We start from the raw sequence: 26,022 nt of genomic DNA, 5'->3' as shown, positions 1-26,022 counted from the left end.
AGCAAAGGCAGGATATTTTGTGCTTTGGAGTTTGTTTTGCTCAGGAGGACTGGACAACTGTGTGGTGTGTGATGCCCAGTTTTATTTTTGTATCCATTTACAGCAGTTGTATGATAAGTCATATTGCAATGTTTACACAGATACTGTTTTTACTTAAATATTTAGATTCTTGGACATATACTTTATAATTTATACTATATAATTTATTCAACTTTAAGATAATGAATAATGGTAATGAACAAAATTTTAAGGTAACCAGGTAACTTTTATTAAGTCGAATCAACTTCTTCTACAGTGTAGTTTTGAGTTTTAAATACTAAAAATTACAGTGTTTCCACAATAATATAATAAAAGGTGCAATATTCAGATTTTTTTCCCCTTTGAGCTCTTTTAAGAACTGTTAATAAAGTAGTTCCTCTTTGTATTCAATATAAGTCATGTCATGCTTAAATGCGCAATTGCACCTGTGAGATTTTTAGTAAAGGAGTGAGGACATCATTCATGGCTTTCAGCTCTCTCAGAGTAAAAGTGTTTATTTTTTGTGAGTGTTTGTATAAGCCGCTGTTGGGAGGAAGTGTCTAGTTTTAGCAGACCTGTGAGGGTGTGCTCAGTGTATCCCTGCCTCCCTGAAGATGGATGAAGAGTTTTCTTTCCATTGTCTAGGCAAGCGAATACCAGATGCACTAACAGGAATATTTTATATACACGGTGCTACGTCATTATCTTAGTTACACACCCTGTACATCCAGAAAATGACCCAGCGGAGGCACGGACGTTAGAGCCGGGTCAAGCTGATGTTTCCGGGAGCTCCGAATAATTCTCATAGTTATAGTGTAATAACGCCCTCCGTTTGAGACCGTAAAACTCAACTTTACATTGTTTCTTCTATGCAGATGTTGTCAAGCTTTGTAAGAAAATGTCCTGCTGTCACGCACGGTTTGGTTTAAAAATCGCCTTTTAACTTGAAAGCTTTTATGAGCGCAGTTTTAGGCGCATTAAACCGCATTAGCATGTTTATTCTTGTGCGCAGATGTGAGCTGTTATTGATGTTTTTATTGTATGCAGTTGTAAATGCATTTTTCTTTTTCAAACTTTCATGCTTTTAAAGATTGTAAACGAAGCCGCCAAGTATCGGTACCGTTCGGGGAACATGTTTGACTGTGGTAACCTGACCATCAGAGCTCCTTGGGGCTGCGTGGGTCACGGCTCGCTTTATCACTCCCAGAGTCCAGAGGCCTTCTTCGCACACTGTCCTGGAATAAAGGTAAACTGTCTCACACTAAAAAATTACATTTTAGATAACAGTAAAGTCTAAACAAAACCACTACAATTCTTTTATGAACAAATCTATTACAGACACTTATGAAGTCGAAAGGTCAAACTATAAACAGGTTATAGGTCATGGCCCGGTCTAAAAATAAAATAAAATTGTTTTATAAAAAGTTTGTAATTTGCTTTTCATCATCTTAACTTAAGGCTAATATTTTTACATGCTAAATAGTAGTAGTTCTCAGCTGTCACAGTAAGGTGTAGATGGACAGTTAATGGACAGTTAATTTTCATGGGAATTAACGGGGATAAATGTGAATTAATAGAAATGAATGGAAATAAACTTTTTTTTATTTGAAAAAATGCAAAAACACATTCATTTTAAATCACCTGAGACCCGATGCCACTAATATTATTCCCGACCGTGTCCGAGGCACAGGTGAAACTATTAGACCCGGACCCGTACTGGTTGAATCTGGATATACACCAAAATGATAGATCAGCATTAAAAATGAAATAATAACACACAAACAGATGTAAAGAAAGTCAAGCACGGTACAAAATGACTGTGGTCAGCTTTTTGAATTAGCCCCTTACTAGAAGAGTGTTTTTAGCCTTGTGATCAGTGATGATGAGCCATATGTTTGAATCTGACACTACCTCAGTAACACAACCAACAAGGGCTTAATTCACCAGAAAAAAATAATGTTTTCAGTGAACAATAACATTTGTGAAAATCATTTTCTGTATAATAAAAAGTTACAAATGTAGCATTTCTGTTTGTGTATAGAATAAATTCATACAGGATTGCAACAACATGACAGTGAGCAACTGATGATATTTTTGGGTGAACTAATACTTTAAATGAATTAATTTAGGCAATTACTTTTAAGAATTTATTTACTTTCTTATTTTATTATGATTATTATTTTCTGTTTTAGATTGTTGTGCCAAGAGGTCCAGTCCAGGCCAAGGGTCTCCTCCTGTCCTGCATCGCTGATCAGAACCCCTGCATCTTTTTTGAGCCCAAAATCTTGTACAGGGCAGCAGGTTAGTTGTCAGAGATAAGTTACAGTTCCACCACTTCAATGTTAAACTCTGTCTTTATTATAAGCAATAAGAACGTATGATACATTTAAATGCAAGGAATTGTTAAGCACTTAATGAAAACTAGTCATAGGAGCATTTTGAGATGCTCAGGCCGATTACCCAAAGGGGCTTTTCACCTAAAATATACTGACTGTGCTAATAAAAACATAATCTGCTTTATATCTATATAAAACACAAACCTAGAGGCCTTAAAAATAGGAAAATAAATTAAGCAGACATTAACCAGAAACATGTTAAGCAATAAAGAAAAGAGATCTTATTCACCAGATACGTGACCCCTGCGTGTGAAACCCCAGCCAAAGTCACATAATAAAATTTTGAGATTAGATGTCATGAAAATGTATGATTATTGCTGTAAACGACTAAGCCTTCAATATAAAATACAGCCTTCGGATTGAGAAACGGACGTCACTCAAAGTTGTGAAAAGTATCAATCTGCGCTACCAGTTCACCGTCAGAATGCGTTTTTAGAGTGGCTGGAAACATTATAACCCCAAAAAGGTTTCTCATTTGTTGTTTCATTAGTGGAAGCGCTACAATAAACACGCAGATATGCACCGATCCCCTAGGTGCTCCAAGGTTTGGCTCGAGCACCCACCGAAATGGCCAAGCACATACGCACAGTTGCTTCACATTTACTTCACGTCGCGTCTAAACCATTCATAAAACGTGACCATGCTTCTTTCCTCCTCTTCAGAGCGAGTGTGCGCTTCAGAGCGTCTTTCGTTGCTAAGTAACCTAAGCATTGCTTGACGCTGTGACGAGCACCCACCAGTGGAGAAAGAATTTGGCGCCTATAAACACGCACGCTTGTTAAGAACTGTATATCTGATCATTGTTTACATTTTTATATTTCAAAATATATGTAAAGATTATGTGTAAGAACTATATGCATATCAATGTGCACGTGCACATGCGTGCATGCACGCCCCCACACACAACACACACACATACACACAATCTATAACCACCGCACCACTGCAGTGAATTTGTGCATTACCATCGTGGTGGTAAAAAACTGCCACCGTCACAGCCCTAGTGGTAACCGCAACCCCCTATTACTGACAAGCCAACCGCAACAACAACGATTTTCATGTTAAATTCATGAATCTTCTTGTTTTGCACATCCATCATACATGTATAATAAAGGCCAAATAAATTGTCAAGAGTTAAGTTTCATCAATTACAAATGTTATACTATACTATTTATATGTGTGAAAAGCCTTGAGCCTTACAGCCTGTCAATTACCTCCTGTTTGCATTGCATTGTGACCAAATCTTTCAAACATGGTAAGGAGCATCACGTTTCCGGCTAGGGACACAGAGCTTTTCAAATCAGAGTTCTGTACAAAATCAATGCGTTTCAGCAAGACAGGGAATCTGGAGCTACAAAAATGGACAGTATGTGGAAAATAATGTGTTTTTTAACCATATACCATGCGAACACAATGTATTATACCAAATACACAAATTAACTGATTTTTTTAGGAATGAAATGGGTGCACTTTAATATGCATTGCCTTCTGTATTGCATTTGTTTTATCAATACAAATGGTCTACTTCTGTTTGTAATAGTACACGGTCAGTTAAATTTAAAGTGAATCAGTCAGTGATAGTTATTTATCTGTTGGATGATAATTTCTGCCGTATGGTTGCTGAAAGCAGGTAAGATATGGATAATGTCAGTGAGATATATATGCCAAAGGAATAATTGGTTTTCATGAATGCTTCAAACGTTGCTTGATTCTTTGCAGCTGGTGACAGAAGACAAGCCGTCTCTCATTTCTCTCTTTTCTTCTTCCCTTCCATCTACATGTTTTCCTAAAGTATGGCTCAATATCAAGTGCCTTGGTTGAGGATTTTCCAATTCACTTGCACATGTAGGGAAGAATGTGGCGTGGATTTATTGTTCATTTTATTATCATAGACTTTAATTTGGACATGTTTGGAAGATTTTTTCATCAAACATTAAATTATGGAAATCCTGTTGGTCCCTAACAGCATTTCTTACTGGTTTTGTCCAATACTTTAGCTCCTCACACATTTATCTTACCTGTTGTGCTGCAAGGGTAAGTACACCTGGGGAGAGCTGTCAAAAAAGCCATATTTAAGTATACCTAGTATATTTAATACTCCTTTAATACACTATTCATTAAAGAATGAACAAAACAGAGAGAAGTTTGGCAACCAGGCAAGATCTGTAGCTACCCCTGAATACATAAATTATATACAAAATAAATAGCCTACACAAAAAATAACATTAGCTCGGTTTTATTGAGTTTTGAGTGGCTAAACTGAACATTTGTATACATTCATTTTACACAGTAATGTTAGCTCAGTGTAGTTTAGATACGCTTTAGCTATGATTTAAACATTGTTGTTTATTATATGTGGAAGTTTACCGGAAGTTAAGTTTGGGCCACGAAAGCCATTTGTTTATGATGTTCCTGCTGAAACTGTCTATGCATCAGGCTTCGCCCACTTTTATTCAAACATATTTATCACTTCAAATGTAAGTGCTACTTTAAAACATCTGAATGTTCACAAACGTGCCCCTAATGCTCGGTTTTAATGTGGCAAGAAAAAGTGTCTGAACCTTTTGGAATTTCATGGTTTTCTGAGTAAAATGTGATTTGATCTTCATCCAAGTCAAGGGTATTGACAAACAAAAAGTATCTAAAAATAACACAAAAAATAATAGTAATAAGGTGGGAGGGGCTTATAAATGCGCATGTGTGCTGTGCGCATTTTACTTTCACTTTTGAATTAAAGGTGCTGTGTGTAATTTTTTAAAGGATCTCTTGACATAAATGCAAAATAATATACAAAACTATATTATCAGGGGTTTATAAAGACCTTTCATAATGAACCGTTATGTATTTGTTACCTTAAAATAAGATGTTTTTCTACATACCGAGGGTCCCCTTACATGGAAGTCCCCATTTTTGTGCTGCCATGTTTCTACAGAAGCCCTTAACGGACAATTTTTTTACGAAGCTGTCTCCGAAGATGACATCTTGTTTGTCTGGTGGCGGTTACCGTAGCTTCTCTGTGCGTTTTAAAAGCAAGGGGTGAGCAGTTAACTGAGCCGTTGGTTGCAATTCACAACCTCACCACTAGATGCCACTAAAATTTACTTCTGATGGAGCCGCCACTCCCAAGCTGTGCTGGTTCTTTCCCCATAAAATGCTACTTGAATTATGGGTTCTCCGGGTCTGGCTCTAGCACTTTTAGCATAGCCTAGCACAAACCTTTGAATTTGATTAGACCATTAGCATCTCACTCAAAAATAACCAAAGAGTTTCAATATTTTTAAGAAAGACGGATCTGTACTAAGACCAACGGAAAATGAAAATTTGTGATTTTCTATACTCTCATTCAATAATCAAGGACTTTGCTGCTGTAACATGGCTGCAGGAGTCCAATGATATTTGCAGCGCCTTAAAATTGTCCCCTTGGTAACTTTCAATAGCCAAGGACTATTTTCGCGCACTGTGTAATATCATTGCGCCTGCTGCAGCCATGTTACGGCAGCAAAGTCCTTGATAATTATGCCAGAATGAGATGCGCGTTCAGCTCGTACTGAATTGAGGAAGAAGTTTTTATTGTCTGCTCTCTCTAAAGAAACTACATGATTTAATTACAAGAAAAAATCAATGTATCACCGGTTACACCGACTATTGCAACAAGCCTAACGTGACTGATTACTAGACCCCCATTTTTTGGGGGGGGACAACTGTTTGTCTTAACAGTCTTTCCCTTCACTTTTTTGGGTGTCTTTGTAAAACTTGGCACAGCTTTTACTCCACTCACCCATACTGTTTAAGGTAAAATAAATACATGAATGCTCTAAATTGCAAAGTCTTCAAATCCCAAGAACTGGTTGATTTAAGATAAACGAACAGTGGGCTGCTTTAGATCTGTTGTGTTTTTATGTTCACTTGTAATGCTGAATTATGAGTCTCTCAGGATTTTAGTGGAATGATTTTCATTTCCTGATAGTACTGGAACTTGTTTTAGGATTCTTGGTTTTAATTTTAGGGCTGTGCTTTTTATTATTACGCAATGGAAATAAAGGGTTCAGCAGGTTTGTATAAATCTTGATTTATAAAATTATTTCAGGGTAGTGTGAATTTTCATGTTCCCATGTTCTCATTGGCTCTAAAGTGTGCAGTTATTCATTGTACTTCATGTTTCTTTTGGTCTGCTGAACCTGTGGAGAAACTTCAAAGACGCAGAGTCTTTATTTCTTGAAAATTGTTTAGGTTATAAAGATGATGTTTTATAAATCATAAAGAGACACGACACAGGTGTCTTCTACAGTAAGTCTACATCTTGTCATTCACATTTAACACTGTTAATTCACATTCAGATCACATTTAATTAGATGTTCAGGTCACCCAATAAATATGAGTTATTTGTAGATATGTTGTTTTTAAATAACCCTTTAAATGCGTGCTATTATGGTTTTGCACATTTTCAACTTTCTGTTCAAGTCTTTGTTTAACGCTTGTAGTTCTTGTGATAAAGATTTATCTACACCTGCTGTATGTCGAGATAACTAACAATGTGTTTCATTCTGTGGCGATCACCACCATGCCCTAATAATCACTTAAAGACTTGATCATCTGCTGTATAAGCTATTCTATGTATTACACAGATTGGGCCCTATCTTGCACCCAGCGCAATTGACTTTGTCAGTGACGCATGTATCATTCGTATTTTGCGCCGGCGCACAGCGGGGTTTTTCCCTCCACAGATGCACGTCAGCAAACTAGGGAATGAACTTGCGCTCCCTGGGCGGTTCAGCGCAAAAAGGAGGCGTGTTGTGGCGCAAACCATCTCTTATGCTATTTTGCAGTTTCAAAAAACAATTGCGCTACTAACCAAAAAAAACTAGTCTAAAGTCAGTGGCGCGTTGCGCGTGGTTCATTATGCTATTTTAAGGGCGCATGCTTGACCATAATGTATAGCGTGCACAACGCGCATACACTTTGCTTATCTAATCTACACAGATGCAACAGTTATTTTTGCAAATCATAAATTGTTACACTTAAAAATATTAATACACGAGATAAGGGGAATCATAGTGGTGAGCATTGTGGTGATAGTTTTTATTTATTCTCATGCAAAAAACGATTAAAATATTTTCATAACTTTGTTGTGTGGCTGTATTACGTTTATTTTATGTAAATAATAGTTAAAATGTTTTCATAAGAAACCTTAATGTATATGAACTTGATTTGTAAGAGTACTTTGGGGTTGGACCTTGCTTGCGTTTCTTGGGTCCGATTTCAAAGCCCCCAAACCCTTTCAGCGGTGAGGGTGGACGCAGCGATGTCCTCTGCTGGCGTCAAGTCCTGAGGCAGATCCCCGTCCCGTTACACGGCGTGCCCGATTTATGCTGGCAAGCGTGGGATTCCCCCGTACAAGGACGTCGGTCTCCTCGGCTGTGAACCGCTCCTGGCGTGCGCCTGGTAAATCCGTCATAATAATAGCAACCCGCCATGGAACTTGCGCCCTTGCGTTTAAAGGGAATGTTGGATAGCGTTCTGATTTGGTTTATTTGATGTTACGCCCAAACCACACCTATGAATAATGAACCTACTTCAGACCAACCCCTTATTGATTTGCGCCCAGCGCAAGAGTTATTTCTCACGCCGGGAAAATAGCAACAGCGCCCAAGATCCGCCCACAAACTCACTTGCGCGTTGCGCTTCGCACTTGCGTTTCAGATCGTTAAAATAGAGCCCATTGTGTGTGTGTGTTCGTATAAACCATATTTTTAGGGGTCAAGCCCGAAGGGGCGAAGACCCCTATTGAAACTGTTAGTTTTTTTTTCTTTTTATTCTAATTATTATTATTATTGTTATTCCTCCGCCATTGCGGTTTATGGCAGCCCATAGAACCGTACAAAGGAAAGTTATGAAATTTGGCACACTGATAGAGGACAGTCTAAAGAATTTTCAGAGAAAATTTGGAGTCTCTATCTGTAACCCGCTAGTGCCACAAACAGTCCAAATTTGCACTTACGTTTTTGCTTATAACTTCTGATCCGTAAGTCCAAAATTTTTCCGCCATTTTGAATTATTCGTAAAACCTACTTTTGCGAACTCGTCCTAGAGTTTTTGCCCGATTGCCGCGAAAATCGGTATGTAGCCTCTACAGACCTTCTAGGCAAAAAGTTATGAAATTCATGTCGATTCGCCAATCTGTTTTCGTAAACTGCGTCAACAAATTTTACGTAAAACGTTAAAAACCGGATTTGAGGCTTTATCTTTGCCAAACTTAAGCCTATTGACACGACACTTGGTACTTGTGATGCCAGTCAGGAACTGAGAGTGCATGCCCAGTTTCGTCGCAGCGCCACCTAGTGGTAAGACAAATGTTTTACAAACTTATAACTTTGGCTGTGATCGACGTATTTTCGTGGGACTTGTTTCCTTGGAGTCCTGAATAGTTGCAGAGTCCAACGATACCAAACATGCCAGAATTTGCCTTACGGTTCACCCTGCGCAGCAACATAGCGCTTAAAAAACATGCGCGAATATCTTCGCGAGCGTTACTCCGATCTACTCGAAAACACCATAGGAAGAACATTACATTTCCTTCTGAACAAAAAGTTCTATTGGCGTTATATTAAAATTTCCATCAGAAATGGCTGAGAATTGCACAAAAAATAAAAATTACCTTTAAATTTGGTGGTTTTTTTACACATAAATGGTTATAACTCTGCAACAAAATGTGATTTTTACACCAGATTTGATACGCTGATGTATGAGCACACAAAAATAATCTATGCTTGCACCACTAGTTGGCCTTATAATTGAACAAAACCTTTGATATCAAGCCAGCCCTATGGTCATACAACTGTTTCTTCACTAAACTAAAGTGTATAGTCATAAAACTAGCTAGATGTAACACAATCATGACCTGATGTGGCATGCACAATTTTGCCATTGCGCCATCTACTGGTTTTGGCTTGACCCCGGTATTGCTGCTTGCAGCTATATTTCATTTTATTTTTTTCCAAACACGCTTTTATAAAAACAAAGTTCTGGCAAAATAAGTCAGAATGAGCAAATTGTCAAAAATGAGTTATTGATATTTTGACATTCTCAATTAATAAAACTTCAAAACAAAGTATGATTTGTTGGAATCTGACAAAAATGACCTGTGTGAAGTTCAAAATTAAAGTGAAAGATTTTTGAGCATTCAAAAGCAAACTTGGCTTATCCATAGCTTAAAATCACTGGTAAAACTAATAGATTTGACAGACAAGTCAAAAACAATACTAAACTATATGTTCACCTTTTTTATTGTTTGATGGACATTAACCGCGTTCACACAGCACTTTGGTCCCAGAACATTTTTGTAAAATTGGCAGACAAGCTTCTGTATGAACGTAAACACGTCCTGTAAATCTTCTGGGAAATCAAGTGGTTTCTGGAGAGAGAAATAATAAATAATAAGCACTTTAGACACTGTGCAGAAGAATCTACCACATTCCGGCATATCATTGGCAGTGTGAATGAAACAAAATTCTAACGATCCCAGACAAATCCTGGGTGCATTTTCAGTGTATTTTCCGTAATGTCTGTGTGAAAACGGCTAATGAGACCGACAGCTTTAAGATCTACTGCAGTGGTTCTTAACTCCAGTCCTCGGGCCCTCCACCCAGAGTGTTTTCGATGTCTCCTTACATGAAACACCAGGGCTCTATCAAAATGTTGCACAACGTTTATTAAACAGAAACAGTGATGCGTTGAACACCCTGTTCTGATGACGCAAGAGTTGCAACTACATTAGCTGAGAGGGCCATTCTTTGTGTTTTTTTTAAATGTTCCCAGAGCCTGATGAAATCTTTATAAATAGATGTTTAATACTGTAAAATACTTGATGTTACAGTCACTTCACTTGCTGTCCAGAATGAAAGACAACCTTCCAACTTGTTGCTGCCGATTAGACTGCAGTTCTGACACAGCCATGTTGTTCAACCCGGAAACTGTAGCAAAACTTTGCGCATCGATTTGAACTTAAACATTCCCCTGATTCCACTCATCATGCCCCTTCACAATATTTTTTTAAGATGTAAAATAAATGTCCCCACATGTTAAGTTTTAGCTTAAAATACCATGTAGATAATTTATTATAGCATGTTAAAGGCACTCTAAGCGAATCTGTGAGACTTTTTGTTGATGTTTGAACTGTTTTCAAACAAACGGAGCATAGCTAGCTCCTCCCCCTCACTTCTGTGCTTTCATGAACGCACCCAACCCCCAAATCCTTCTTGTCGTTTATTGATTGGAACACTTTGTTTTGTTTCGTGGTGCTAGGTTTGGCCACTTTGTTTTAATTGGAGTTTGCGAAGCCTGGGCTGTCTACAGAGATCGCGTTTTTTTACAGTTTGATCAGTGGACAGGCGGCAAGCAGATAGTGAGGAGATGTTTGCTGTATGTAACAAAAAATGTTTTATGGTCTAAAACGCGTGAATTCGCTTAGAGCACCTTAAAAAGTGACACTTTGTAGGAGTGAACAAAAATTTGGCTTTTTGGGTGTGTCCTGTAAAAGGAAAATGATCGGATGAAATTCAAACACTGCACAATGATGGTGACTTGATGCAATTCAAACTCAATTGTGCTGTCAATTATTTTTTTTTCTCTTTCTCTCTGCACTAAATGGCAGTGTTGTGTTTGGATAGTGCAGATTAAGGGGGCGGTATTATTATAATAAGATCTCCTTATGACATCGTAAGGAGAGCTAAATTTCAATGACCTAATTTTTTACATGCTTGCAGAGAATGGTTTCCCAAAATTAAGTTACTGTGTTAATCTTTTTTACATTTTCTAGGTTGTTAATCATATATAATCAGGTGTTTTATATATGAAGACATCTAAAATGTTCTGGGAAGGGGGGGGGGGCTGAGGACTGGAGTTGACAAACACTGATCTACTGTATAATGCAAGGATCTAATATAATGTTACACATCAGATATCTTCCCCAACCATTAACCAAACATTCACTAAAGACATAACAGATTATATCTAAAAATGGTTGTGCGTGAAAATCCCAGTAACTGAGCAGATTGTGAAATACTCAGACCGGCCCGTCTGGCACAACCATGCTACGCTCAAAATTGCTTAAATCACCTTTCTTTCCTATTCTGACATTCAGTTTTGAGTTCAGGAGATTCTCTTGACCAGGACCAGACCCCTAGATAATTGCATTAATGAGAAATTTAACGGGCATTCCTAATAATCCTTTAAGTGGGTGTATATCAGGGTCACACGCTCACGCATCTGTGTGCATGCATATTTGTTAGTCCACCAGAGGAAGATCGTTTTCATGTCTAAACTCTCTTAATAACTCTTTTAACATCAATCAGATCCTGAACTTTATCTCTCTTAAAAACTATTTTAACATCAAGCAAGTCCTACACTTTATTTTCTAATTCCTGCATGTTTTAAAACTGGCACCAAAATGTCAGATGTGCATGTGGATGGAGACGCATCTTTGTATTAGATTAAGCATTCAGGACAGTACACCTTTCAGAAAACATACAAATAAAGATGATTTTAGATGTTTAATGACTATTTAGAGCATTGAGATCGCTAGACGATAGCGTAATGTACTTTTTTATGAAAACCTCAATTTTGACCAAAATCGACATTTATACTTTATTTTTTTCCTCTAGCTCAATATTGAAGCATTCAGACTCAATTTGCCAGCACAGGTCACAAATGTTCAATTTGAGAGAAGTGTTTCTTTCTTTGAGCTCATTCCAACTTGTGCTTTCCTATTTTTGAATCGGTTTTGCCGTTAGAAAGCCTTTCAATCCTCAATTTCTAAATGACTGAGTGCATCTCATGTGGAAACACGAATCGGTGGTCCAGCCCTCTACCACTCAGAAGTATCTTGAGCATTAGTGATACATATTTACTGCACTTCATTCATCACATAAACCCTGAAGTTTAACCTCAAACCATCAAACCAGTGATCGCTGAGCTCAGCCTGAACCGTGCCAGCTATCAGCCATTCACTGTCATCAATACATACTCACACTTTATACAAAAATACTTTGAAGCTCTCCATCACACTTGTTCTTTTTATATCGTTGCACCACAAACAAGTTCTCAATAAACATTAGGGTCGATTTCAGTAGAAAATTGAACAAATTATCTTTGCGTGTATGCACGGTTATAGAGCTCCATTGCGTTTGTCTCAACGCGTCATTACTCGGGGAAGTTTGTTAATCATTTTTATATTTTGAACCTGACAGACGACTGGTTACGATTTAGAGATCGTAAGCTGTTGACTCTGTGTCAAAGGGTGAGCAGGCCACACTAGACTCAGTTTGAGCTTCAAAGTTGTCCGGTTGTGCATGGAGAATATTGGTAATTGAGCGCAGTAATATTTTAGACTGCAATCATCGTCTCAGTTTCCACATCCTGACAGCATTTGATCGATTGCTATGCTTTTCATTTCTAAAGAAAATCTTTGACAGAAATGTTTTATTGCTGTGCTGGTTTTTGTGGATGGATGTCGCTGCAATACCAAACATTTTGGAACAATCATACATGCCGATGCTGTTACTGTTACTGTTTGTGTGTTTGTTTTTTAACCTGTGGGCCACTGTCACATGACAACTGCTTCTGAATGCTCAGATTTATTATAGTGAGCTGCAATCCTTTAAGATGAAGTACAAAAAAAATATTGTTTAAAAATTTTTGTGACTATGACATTGCCAAATAACCGTGTCACTTATAGGATCATAAAAGTCCTTCAATTTTACTGGGACTATAAAGTTTAATCTATTTACAACAATAACATCTGAGCACTGCCTAAATACAACCAGAACACTTTCACTGTACATATGATACATTACAAGCTGCTCAGTCACAGCTAATCTTTTCAAGATTTTACTTGGAGTACAAACCAAAAATAAACAAATAAATAGACACAGATATTTTTCCACAAGCCTGTTTTTCATTCTGAACAAAAGTACAATCATAACCAACCTTACCAAAAAATAATCAGTTTCAGTAATGTTCAACAAAATTACTTTAAGCTGCCTCCAAGTCAAGTTCCACAAAGAACTACACTGAGCCTTAAAGCTAAGATTAGGCTTCAACGACAGATGTGAAATGCATTTAAATAATCGCATATCGCAAAGGTAAGACCAGAATCTTTTTGTTTTGTCTTCTTTAAATCTCAAAACAGTCCTGAGATCCTTCTACCAGCTAAAGGAATAAAGCTCCAGACCAGATCTTCCTAAAGACCTTCTGGTGTTTCATGAGTTTCGTTCTGACATCATACCGTCACTCCAGAATCAATTCTTTCATCCTCAGCTTTTGTCCTTTTGCATCCATTTTTTTTCTCCCTGATCTTCCCCACCAACTGCATTCACTCATGAGAACATCGTGACCCACTTTACCAACAAGTGGCTGTTTGCCCCTAATATACAACACTACCAAAAATTGAAGCCTTTACAGAAAAGTAAAGATGTCTCTTTCTTATAATCTCTTAAACCATAGTCAGTTAAGCTTAAAATCACCGGTTCGGCATGAAGGAGAGCAGTTTTAGTGGATATGTGGGTCACATAATCCTCTTTCTGGTCATCAGTTTCTCTTCACCCTTGGCTCTCATCACTGAATCAAAGTTTCTTTTCTTTTCAGTCTACACCATAGACTGTAAAAAAAGATGGACGACGCAACGTCGCCTCCCACCATTGTAATGAATTGAAGGCAAAAATGTCCGACCACGGTCGCCACCATGTTACATAAAAACGTCAGTTTGGAGCCAAGGCATGCGCAATAGGAATCGTCATTGGAGGCAGAGGCGGAGCAGCGGTATCAAACTTCCACCCAAACGCTCGTGCGAACAATTCAACCACGCAAATTATAACGACACACCCCGTTTCTATTGCATCAAATTACTCGCTGAAATGAAACTTATCACAAAAATGAACACTTGAACATATATCAGCGTGATGACAACTTATTGAAAGGACCAAAACCATCTCCCGGAAACTTTTATTGGAAGAGCAGAGTCCCATTTGTTTGAATGGAGAGGGTGGGGTTTATGACTTGTACCGCAGCCAGCCACCAGGGGGCGATCAAAGAGCCAGAGGCTTCACTTTTCAAGGCTTATGAGGCGCACCCGGTCTACACTTCACAGATGTTCAGTTTATATGTTTTCTCTAATTATTGCTACACTAATGAGACCAATACTCTCTCCAGCTGTATTCGGATCAGTCATCTTCAGTATTACAAGAAAATACAAACTCTTAAGTCTGAAAGACTTAAGTAAAATAGTATGAGCTTAAAGCTGCAATTTGTAGTTTTGGCCTCTCTTTCGTCATCGCAATTGTAAATTGCAGTTATTTGCAAAGTAATTTTCTGTAAGTTCCTTAGCCTGCTACTCTGTGTGGATCATTCTGATGTCCGTGATCATCGCATCAGAGCGGACACGTCATTATACATCAACATTATGGTTTAAAGTACCATAATCACATTAACCCCCCGCCCCAAATGTCAAATCTGAAAAATCTTCCAAATTTAGACAGAATGGGTTGAAACGTTTATCATGCATATATTTAGTCTTCACCATTTTGTTTTTCAGTGGAGCAGGTCCCCACGGAGGCTTATAGCATCCCTCTGTCTCAGGCTGAGATCCTGCAGGAAGGAAGTGATGTCACAATGATCGCCTGGGGGACACAGGTAGGATGGATTTGCTATCTAGACTGAAAGGGATGTGTTTTTGGTCAGAGGGCTCCTATAGGCTGATTAACTTGGCCTTACCTGAACCTCTGATGTGTTTACCAGAGGATTATGATTTCAAAAACTCTCCGGGTGTCCAGAGGCTCAACTGAGACCCTTCACAGATTCATCCCGCTGAAAAACTGATGTGCAGGTTAACAGAGAAGAGAGGCGTTAAAGGTCCCAGAAAACACATTGAACATTGATTCATTTGAAGAACAAACAAGAAGCAGCTTGTTTCAAAAACACTATTTTCCGTGAAAACCACCAAACTAGGGTCAGGATATATACAGACTGAGTTTTTTCATTGCTAATAATATAAATTAACATGTTGTGTACATATCAGGAAGATTTGAACAAAAAGGACAGTTCATTTCCAAACTTTTCTTCAGTCCTCATGATCTATTTGTTTCAGTGATTCTGTACACAAATGTTGGTTTGTGTCATCATCAAACTTTCACAGATGTTCTTGTGTTGCATTTGCTAATAAATAAATGTTTTTATATAATATATTGGTGCAAATCAACCTAAAATGAGTAAATGATCCTGTATAGTAGTGCGTGTTAAACAGAGATGATAAACATGCTGTAGGTTATTATGGTCAGTGTCTGAAGTCAGTCTGTATCGCTCTGTGTTGGTCCACAGGTGCATGTGATGAGAGAAGTGGCCTCTATGGCTCAGGAAAAGCTGGGTGTCTCCTGTGAAGTCATTGACCTACGGACAATTTTACCCTGGGATAAAGATACGATTTGCAAGGTAGGATATGACCAACACACTTAATCAGGTTGTTTTCTCTTAATTTTAGGTGCATTTGCTGAGATAAGGCTGTTCTAGGTGGCGTACACAAGTTTTGACAGCTTGCTGATGGTCCTGAACTCATGCCTAAGACAATATTTAGTCCTTCCAGATAAACGCTGAGTTTTTTTGGGATTGTTGCAGGCAAAAATCTTTTTTTCTTAAAAAAAATTATATTTATGCAATGAAATTGCGGGAACTTGCAAAAACTGTTTGCAGCTTTTCTATGATGTTCACGTCACATAATCATGTAACTTCATAACGTTCCCATGGTAACAGGGGACATGGCTGCGCTTGTGTGAAGTAAATGCAAAAAATTTTAACTTTCTGCCAAGCTATATGTTATTTTTGCTACGAAAATGCGGGGATTATGAAACCATGCCAGCCCGCATATATTTTTGCGCACGGAAATCTGCAATTTATGCTGCAAAAGTGCGGTGTATTTGAAAAATTGCAGCCCTGCATAAATATGCGGACTTTGGCTGATTATGCGTTAAATCATGCGATCGCATAATCGTGTTTTTCTGGAGGGACTGAATATTGGGGCAAAATTTAATATAGATATAGCTTTACATAGAAAAATAGGTAAAAATAAGAGACACACAATAAAAACACAATAAAAACAAAGATACATGAGTATTTAAAATAACAATTAAAAGAAAATAACTGTGGTTTTAATTCAAAACAGTTTAAAAAATAACTAAGCACAATCTTTTGAAATCAACCGCATATTCTAAGCTTCATATTTAAAATCTTTAATATAGAAACACAATGTTTACAGTGAAAGAAGGTGTTTTCAATGTAAGCCAATAGTGTTTGACTTCTGATCAGTTACAGCTATCCATCTCGATACATCCAGTAATTGTTGAGACGGTATAGGAGCTGAATAAAGCATTGCATCTAATTAAATCTATGATGCAGTATTGTTTTGGCATTACCAGCAGATAAAGACAGGTTTGTTTGTTTGAGAGCAGCTTCTTAAATAAACATGTTAATGTTCAGTTGTGTCACCTTATTAAGCTGCCTATGAAACATGATAGTGTGTTTACTCTTCACATGGCTGCTGGGAAGCCATTTATTCAATCAGATCCCCTCGATTTTCCTTTAGTACCTTTTGGAAATATGTTTTTGTTATGTTTATAAATGATATCCTTTAAATTAGTTCACAATGTGTCACTGTATGTAATAACATGATGTAAAAAATGCATACAAATGTTTTATACTAACTGTGTGAAACCCTTGTATTGAGATACGAATCCCATCGCCTGATTATTGTCGATACACAGCCCTAGTGTTTTATCAGTGCATTTAATGTGTCACAACTGAATGACTGTAATTGGAGATAATAGAGGAGTGTGAGGAGTCTTCACTTTAGAGAATATGATAAGAGATTATCTTTCTTTTAATCTTTTTAAGTGATCCGCCAAAGTGCAGAGCTATAAATCTTGCCACAATCCAGTTATCTAAAAAATGCACATTTTTCTCATTTTCCTTATGAGCATGTTTCTGTGGTTTCTCATCTGAAGATCTGCTGACAGTCTGATGGTTTCCAGTCATGACTTATGCATGTAGAGAGTACTTATCATGGCCTTGACTACATGACTTTTACATGTCTTCTGTACTGACTGTCTCATAAGAGATATTCATCGATTTAACGTGACGTCACATAGTGGTGTGGGCGCTATTTGTAGGACCAGATTGCAACATGCTTCTATTTATGCTAGTTGTGTTAACAGCATATCACAAAAAAAAAATGGATTCAAATTTCACAATATCCCCTAAAAACTCTCAACATCCTCAGAAATAAATTGCTGCTATCATGAGAATATATGGGTGGATGTATTTACATTAGTTACTGGAGCAAGAAAGGAGGAAGAAACAACCAGCCAAAGTAAGACCATCACTGAGTACCATTGCCTTTGTGAAAGAAGGCCAAAGACCTGTTGTCCACAGCCAAGCCAAGCAGAACCTTCTGCAGTCAGCCAAGGGATGGGAAATGGGGGTTGACCTAGGGAGGAAACTCCACTTCCCCGATGCGGTACTGGTCACAACTCTAAGGCCCGATATCATCATGTGGTCTCCGGAGGGAAGGAAGATCATCCTGGTGGAGTTGACGGTGCCGTGGGAGGAGGGCTGTGAGGAAGCTGCAGAGAGGAAAAGAGCCAAATATCAGCAACTTGTTGCAGACTGCCAGGACAAAGGGTGGATATGTTGGCTGATGACAGTGGAAGTCGGATGTCGTGGATTCCCAGCTCAATCTGTGTGGAATCTATTGACAAAGGTTGGACTGAGGGGCCACTTAAGGAAAGCAGCCGTTCGTAAGCTGGGGGAAGCGGCAGAGAGAGCCTCCTGTTGGCTCTGGCATAAGAGAGAGGACACAAGCTGGAAACTTGGAGGAGAGGGGCAGTGACCTGGCCAGTCACTGCTGACCCACCAACTGGAGGGTGTTGTGGTTAAGGGTCGAAACACCCAGTGAAGGTTGGGGACCACCTGACGACCTCACCTCCAGGCCAAGGCTTCATCCATTAGAAATGGATGTATTTTTTTGCATAGTAGATGTGTTACACAACTGAACCCCCTGGGCAACCAGTGACTTCCAGGAAAGTCTGGATGGCAACCGAGGAAGGTCGGTGACGCTGGAAAGACAGCTGACCTCCAGGAAAGACTGGCGGGGTAACAGGGGCCAGCAACCCCTGTTGCGGCACTCGCAAGAGGGCACCAATCAAGCTACAGAACTGACAAATGAACAATACCCCCAGAGTCTCCCGAGAGGGGGGGAGGATGAGAGGCTCACTCGGACAGATACAATGGCAACGACAAGGACAGTGACACAGACGCAGAGAAGGTTCATACAGACCACCTTGACCGGGGAGGCATCGGAAGTGAAATGCAGTTGCGGACGGATCTGCAAAGGCGTAAGAGGGCTCAAAATACACCAGAGCAAGTCCACGTGTGGAAAAGGACGGATGCATGCACACCGCTCAGACGAACCGTCTGGTGAGACGGAGGAGAACCCTAGGCAGGAAGCACACCATAGTCCTAGGGATCTCTCAGTGCCGGCAATCCCCCAAGACCATACAAGGAGAACTTCCTACTCCAACACAGAAAGCCTACCCCATCTAACGAACGAAAGAATTAAGTGGCCCAAAATGAGTGACAGAGAGGAGTGGTCAAAGTTAGATGAAGATCTGGACAAAGTGCTTGGAGCGGTTCAAGCAGGAACAGTGGAAAGGAAGGTGGATTTACTGACCGCCATCACATAAAATGTGGCAAAGGAACGGTTTGGAGTAGTGCCCAGGAGACAGAATAAAGTAAGACCAGAAAAGCAGGATAACAGAAGACAGAGAAAGATCAAACAACTTAGGAAGGAGATCAAGACCCTGAGGAAGCAGTTCAAACTGGCAAGCACAGGAGAGAAGGAAGGAATAAAAGAGCTAACAGCCAGCCTCCGTGAGCAGCTAATTAGAACAAGAAGAGCTGAGAGATTCAAGCAGAGGCGTAAAAAGCAGGAAGCTGCACGAGCTCAGTTTATAAAGGACCCATACCGCTTCACTAAATCACTTCTGGGGGAGGTGAGGTCCGGGACTCTAACGAGTACCAAAGAGGAGGTGGAGCAGGCTGTTGAGGAGGGATTCAGTGACCCTACAAGAGATGAGGTCCTGGAAGAAAATCTCAGGCTTCTTAACGTCGACCCACCTACCACAACCCTCAGTACAGAGTGTCCATCATGGAGAGAGGTTCAAGAGGTTGTTAAGAATGCAAGATCATCTTCGGCCCCAGGTCCAAGCGGTATACCGTACAAAGTATACAAAAGATGCACTAAGCTCCTGCGAAGGCTGTGGAAGCTTATGCGGGTAATTTGGTCCAAGGGAACCATTCCAACAAGCTGGAGAAGGGCGGAAGGGTGCTTTGTGCCCAAAGAACAGGGAGCCACACAGATCAGCCAGTTTCGAACTATATCCCTTCTTAGTGTGGAGGGAAAGATTTTCTTTGCAGTGCTTGCAAAGAGAATGGGCGCTTACATGACCCAGAATGGATATATTAACACCTCTATCCAGAAGGGCGGTGTGGAAGGATTCTCCGGGTGCTTGGAGCATACAGGAGTTCTCAGCCAACTCATCCAAGAAGCAAAGGAAAAGAAGGGCAGCCTAACAGTTGTCTGGCTTGACTTCGCAAATGCATACGGGTCTATTCCCCATAATTTAATTCAAGTCGCTTTGGACTACTACCACATCCCTCATAACATCCAGGGCATAATCACCAGTTACCTGAGAGATATCAAGTTGCGATTCCAGTCCGCCAGGTTTACTACAAAGTGGCAGCCAGTGGAGAAGGGGATAGTGACAGGATGCACAATCTCTCCCATCTTGTTCACCATGGGAATGAACCTGATCATCTCTGTAGCGAGTACAAAGGCAAGGGGACCAAAGACCGCAACTGGATGTCAACAGCCAGCGATCAGGGCATTCATGGATGATCTTACTGTGATAACGCCAACTCATGTGCAGGCAAGATGGGTCCTGGCAGAACTGGATAACATGGCCACTTGGGCGAAGATGGTTTTCAAGCCCAAGAAATCAAGGAGCCTGGTGATTCAGAAGGGTAAAACAACTGGAAAGTTTAAGCTACTTGTTCAAGGGGAAGTGATCCCAAATATCCAGGGCAACCCAATTAGATGCCTTGGAAAGTGGTATGATGATTCCCTGTCAGACAAGAACAACATCTCCAGCACTAGAAAACAAGTTGAAGAGTGGCTGAAGAAGATCGACAAGTCTGACCTGCCTGGGAAATACAAGTGCTGGATCTACCAACACGGCTTGCTCCCAAGACTCATGTGGCTCCTCACTGTATATGAGGTGCTTCTACAAACAGTTGAAGAAATGGAGAGGAAGTTCAACAAGCACCTTAGAAGATGGTTGGGAATACCCCCGAGCTTTACATCGTTGGGGCTTTACATGAGGTCGGGCCAGCTCCAGCTACCCCTGTCATCAGTGGTGGAGGAGTTTAAAGTTGCCAAATGTAGACTGTCCCTGACATACAGGGACTCTCAAGACCAACTTACCAGGGAAGCAGGGATTAGAACTAGATCAGGCCGTAAGTGGGCCGCCGGCACAGCAATTAACCAAGCAGAATGTTCACTCATGACCAAAGAGATCATTGGAAACCCTTGTACTGGAAGGCAGGGTCTAGGAACATCACATTTCCAGAAGTGGTCAAAGTCCACCCCTAGGGAGAAGAGAGCTATGATCCAGGATGAAGTTCGAACCCTTGAGGAAGAAATGAGAAGAGCAAAATCCATCGAGCTTGCAACTCAAGGTGCCTGGACGAGGTGGAACCTCCCCAAGAAGAAAATCACATGGAGTGAACTGTGGCGGCTGGAGCCCTTCCGTATATCCTTTTTACTCCGAGCGGTGTATGACACCTTACCAACCCCAGTCAATTTGCACAGGTGGGGGATGAGGGAGGACCCACTGTGCAAGTTATGTGGTGGGAGAGGTACAATGGCGCACATTCTGTCAGGGTGTAAGACCGCATTGACACAGGGGAGATACAGGTGGCGCCATGACAAGGTGTTGGCAGTGCTCGCAGACATACTGGAGCAAGAAAGGAGGAAGAAACAACCAGCCAAAGTAAGACCATCACTGAGTACCATTGCCTTTGTGAAAGAAGGCCAAAGACCTGTTGTCCACAGCCAAGCCAAGCAGAACCTTCTGCAGTCAGCCAAGGGATGGGAAATGGGGGTTGACCTAGGGAGGAAACTCCACTTCCCCGATGCGGTACTGGTCACAACTCTAAGGCCCGATATCATCATGTGGTCTCCGGAGGGAAGGAAGATCATCCTGGTGGAGTTGACGGTGCCGTGGGAGGAGGGCTGTGAGGAAGCTGCAGAGAGGAAAAGAGCCAAATATCAGCAACTTGTTGCAGACTGCCAGGACAAAGGGTGGATATGTTGGCTGATGACAGTGGAAGTCGGATGTCGTGGATTCCCAGCTCAATCTGTGTGGAATCTATTGACAAAGGTTGGACTGAGGGGCCACTTAAGGAAAGCAGCCGTTCGTAAGCTGGGGGAAGCGGCAGAGAGAGCCTCCTGTTGGCTCTGGCATAAGAGAGAGGACACAAGCTGGAAACTTGGAGGAGAGGGGCAGTGACCTGGCCAGTCACTGCTGACCCACCAACTGGAGGGTGTTGTGGTTAAGGGTCGAAACACCCAGTGAAGGTTGGGGACCACCTGACGACCTCACCTCCAGGCCAAGGCTTCATCCATTAGAAATGGATGTATTTTTTTGCATAGTAGATGTGTTACACAACTTAAATGCAGAGCTGGGTAGTAACGGATTACATGCAATCTGGATTACGTAATCAGATTCCAAAAATCAAGTACTTCTAATTGGATTAAACTACATTTTAATATACTCGTACTAAGACTACTATAATCAGACTACTGTTATTTTTTTATGGATTACATGATTGCATATTATTCACACACTATGATGTTCACAATTTTGTAAATCTCTTTTTTTACTGGCATCACAAAAAAGTGCAAATTAAACAAAAATAATAAATAAAATAGAACTATTGTATATTTGTTGTTTTTGGCCTGTAACCTGTTAATTTGATTATGATAACAAAAATACTATTTTAACTATTGTTCAAGTAAACAGCGATAAACATTTTTGACAATGTGGCTCTAAAGACAATTTTATTTATTTCCCCACCAATGTCAAAATCAAACTTACTGTATGTATAGACACCATTTCATTTTAAAAAAAAACTTGCGGTTTAAAGAAACACTTTATTTTTTTATGTGAAACTTTAGACCTAGCAGTGTTATTGCAGTGAATTTCGTGAAATTCAATATTGTGTTTTGCAGTGTAGCAGTTTTTGTTTTAATTTACTTAAAATTAAGTAAATGTTTTAAATTCATAAAGAGTGATTTTGTTTTATTCAGTGTGTTACTATCAGTTGACACTAATAGCAAAGTAAATCAGTTTTAGTATTGTGAAGTATTAACTGTCCGTACATTACACTTTAAAAATGAGTTGGTAAAATAGAATTGATTATATTTCCCCACTTTTTATATATTTAAAATCAAATAAGGTTTGTCAAAAGTAATCTAAATATAATCCAAAAGTAGTCGGATTACGCTACCAACAGTGTTGGTCAAGTTACTTCGAAATAGTAATTAGTTACTGATTACTGATTACTTCCCTAAGAAAGTAATCCCGTTACTTTACTGATTACTTATTTTCAAAAGTAATTAGTTACTTTACCAGTTACTTTACTAATTACTTTTCAAAAACATGATGCACGACCTGAATATGCTACAGTATGCAACAGGGCCCAGTTGCATAAAGCACCTTAAGTGTAATTTTCCCTTAAATTCACCCTTATGTTTCATTTCAACTTAAGGGTGTTGCAAAAAAAAACTTAAGCTTTTTCTGTTGCATCTCCATGGCAACAATAGTATTTTATAAACCTAGGTCGCTGTCGTGAAACATTTAACGATTACCCTTACCTAAGAGAACCATTTAAGGGATTATACTGTATGCAACACCCTTAAATTATTCTCTTACTGTAGGTAAGGGGAATTTACCCCTTAAGTGTCATACTTAAGGGAAAAACTTAAGGTGCTTATTCTATTCTTTCTGCATATTCCATCATCTGAAATTGAATCAAATGAAACATTATCTGTTTTAACCTCTCGACGCGCACTAATTCGTGGGCGTGATGGCGTCGTTTTTTTCTAAGCCTGCAAACAATATCTATATAGCATACTGTCTACAAAGATTACTAATATTAATATCAACATTACTATACATCGTTTAAAAGGTCTACGGGTTTAGCATCATTGTATGGTGATTGTCTCTGTTTTGAGATACATGCTCTAGCATCAGAAATGTATTTTGTTACAGAAGTCCAGATGACTAGATGCAAAATATAAACGGGACTTCTTACCTTACAACGATCGCGAGTCGAATCCGGTTTCACATTGCTGTGCCGGCTTGCTAGGTGTTTGCTTAGATCTGAGGTGGAATTTTTCGCTGTGGATAAAAGTTTTATTCCCACGCAGAGTGTACAGCGGACGCTGATGTTTTTGTCACCTTTAACTGGGTTAAACTCAAAGTAATGTCGGTACTTCCAAGCATTAAACGCTGCATAGTCTTGTTCTCTTCCGCGCTCCATGTTGTCTTCTCACGTTCAACAATACACTGACTGACGGCGCAGCGCTCATACGTCATTGTCACTCGACTCGCGTCACGACACGAGAGAGTCTCACGAAACAAAATCAAGATTAAAAAATAACGCAGTAACGCAGTCTGCTAACGGGGAAGTAACGGTAATCTAATTACTCGTTTTGCAATTGTAATCCCTTACTTTACTCGTTACTTGAAAAAAGTAATCGGATTACAGTAACGCGTTACTTCTAACGCGTTACTGCCCATCACTGGCTACCAATGATGTGTAATCTAAGAGATTATATTACTGACTACAAATTTTGTCATGTAATTCTTAATCAGTAACGGATAACAATTCATAAGTAATCTACCCAGCTCTGGTTATATGGTTACCTTATCTTTTAAAGTGCATGGTTGCACTCACAAAAATGTAAAATTTAAATATTTAAAGTGTTCATATTGACTGCAGAAATTATAATTTCACTTTTACTACAAAAAACCCAACTTTTTTACTTTAGTATTTTTGTCTTTGTATTTTTGTCTGGTTTTCAGTACAAAAATCAAAAAATTCTTAAATCAAGATGTCTTTTTCTTTTTAGAGAAAATTTTTTTAAGTGAAATCAAGCACAAAAATTTGCCAATTGGGTTAGAAAAAAAATATTTTCAAATCTTTTTTTAAACATATTATTCTTACTCCATTGGCAGATTTTTTTTGCTTGTTTTAAGCACATATTTACTTAAATATTATGTTTTTTGTCTTAAAACTATTTCCTTAGGTCAATTTGCTCATCAAGAAAATGCATCTTAATGTTCTGATATTTTTGCTGAAAGCCAGACAAAACACTAAGTAAGAGTCATTTTTGCAGTGTACTTTATAAGATGTTATTAATTTTCCTGACTTTTCTAGTTGAGGAGATCACTGTGATTTTCCAGATTTTACTGTACTGTTTCCAGCTGTGGTCTGCATTAAATTATGTATAAAAATGCTATGCGTGGAATTTTGCTACTTGCATTTTGAATTTCAGAAATAGTTTCCAGGATGTTACACAAGTATGATTTCGATCTGAGAGATTTAACACATCACGTTCACATTTACTCCATTAACCATTAAGTTTTACTCGTCTCACTATGGCTTACTTTCAGATGGCTATTATTTCTCTGTAACAACTGATAGCATATTATAGCGCTATCATATTAACGCCAACAAAGTCTTTCTTTTAATGACGCATGTAAATGCTGCATTCTGTTCAAGGTCGTTTGTGCTTTCGGGATGAAAACCGGTGGTTCTCTGATGCAGCTGTTACTTAGCAAACCCAGTTTATTTCAACTTTATTTCATCTGTGTGTTATTCTTGCTGCAGTTACTGTGGAACATATATGGGAATACATGGAAATTATTATGAGTTAAAAGCGGTTTGGGTCACTGCTCCTTAATTAAATGTTCATGCACAACCCAATTAAATGTAGACATTTAGCAGATGGCTCTATCCAAAGTGGCTTACAAAAATTAGGAAACAGTAAAGAGATTTATCATATGGAGGCAATAATACAAGAAGTGCTTTTACCAAGTTACTAGTTTTCATAATGACGAAACAAATACTACACATTTTTGATTCTGAAGCAAACACATTCCGCTCTGTCCCCTACGCACTTGAAGTTGAAGGATGTCGTCTTTACAAAACTTTTTCCGGGTGGATCATCAAGACTATTGGTCCTCCTCGTTGTCAATCAAGAGTGTTGTGCAATTGCATTTTTTTAAAAAGTGGAGAAGGCGGTTCTTTTCTAAAATTCGAGAAAATCCTCCGCTGTACCTTTAATAGTATCTGGAATAGTGATTGACCGATTTTTATTTTATTTTTATAACCGAAACCAAATATTTGGCTGCTTATGTGCCCGATAACCGATATGCTGAAC

General features: G+C 39.2%; 1 protein-coding gene across 1 annotated transcript in view; it reads left to right on the top strand.

Moving 5' to 3' along the window:
- bckdhb (branched chain keto acid dehydrogenase E1 subunit beta) overlaps positions 1-26,022 on the top strand; it is a 70,482-nt gene that overhangs the window by 8,582 nt on the left and 35,878 nt on the right. The window contains exons 5-8 of the mRNA XM_065246378.2: positions 1,109-1,264; positions 2,211-2,319; positions 15,001-15,098; positions 15,783-15,893. Of these exons, the coding sequence (XP_065102450.1) occupies positions 1,109-1,264; positions 2,211-2,319; positions 15,001-15,098; positions 15,783-15,893 (474 nt within the window). The remainder of the gene's footprint in view (positions 1-1,108; positions 1,265-2,210; positions 2,320-15,000; positions 15,099-15,782; positions 15,894-26,022) is intronic.

This window comes from Paramisgurnus dabryanus, chromosome 13 (genome assembly GCF_030506205.2).
Source record: "Paramisgurnus dabryanus chromosome 13, PD_genome_1.1, whole genome shotgun sequence".
Taxonomy (NCBI): domain Eukaryota; kingdom Metazoa; phylum Chordata; class Actinopteri; order Cypriniformes; family Cobitidae; genus Paramisgurnus; species Paramisgurnus dabryanus.
Note: the sequence above shows the minus strand (reverse complement) of the source record. Positions and strands in the feature narration are given on the sequence as shown.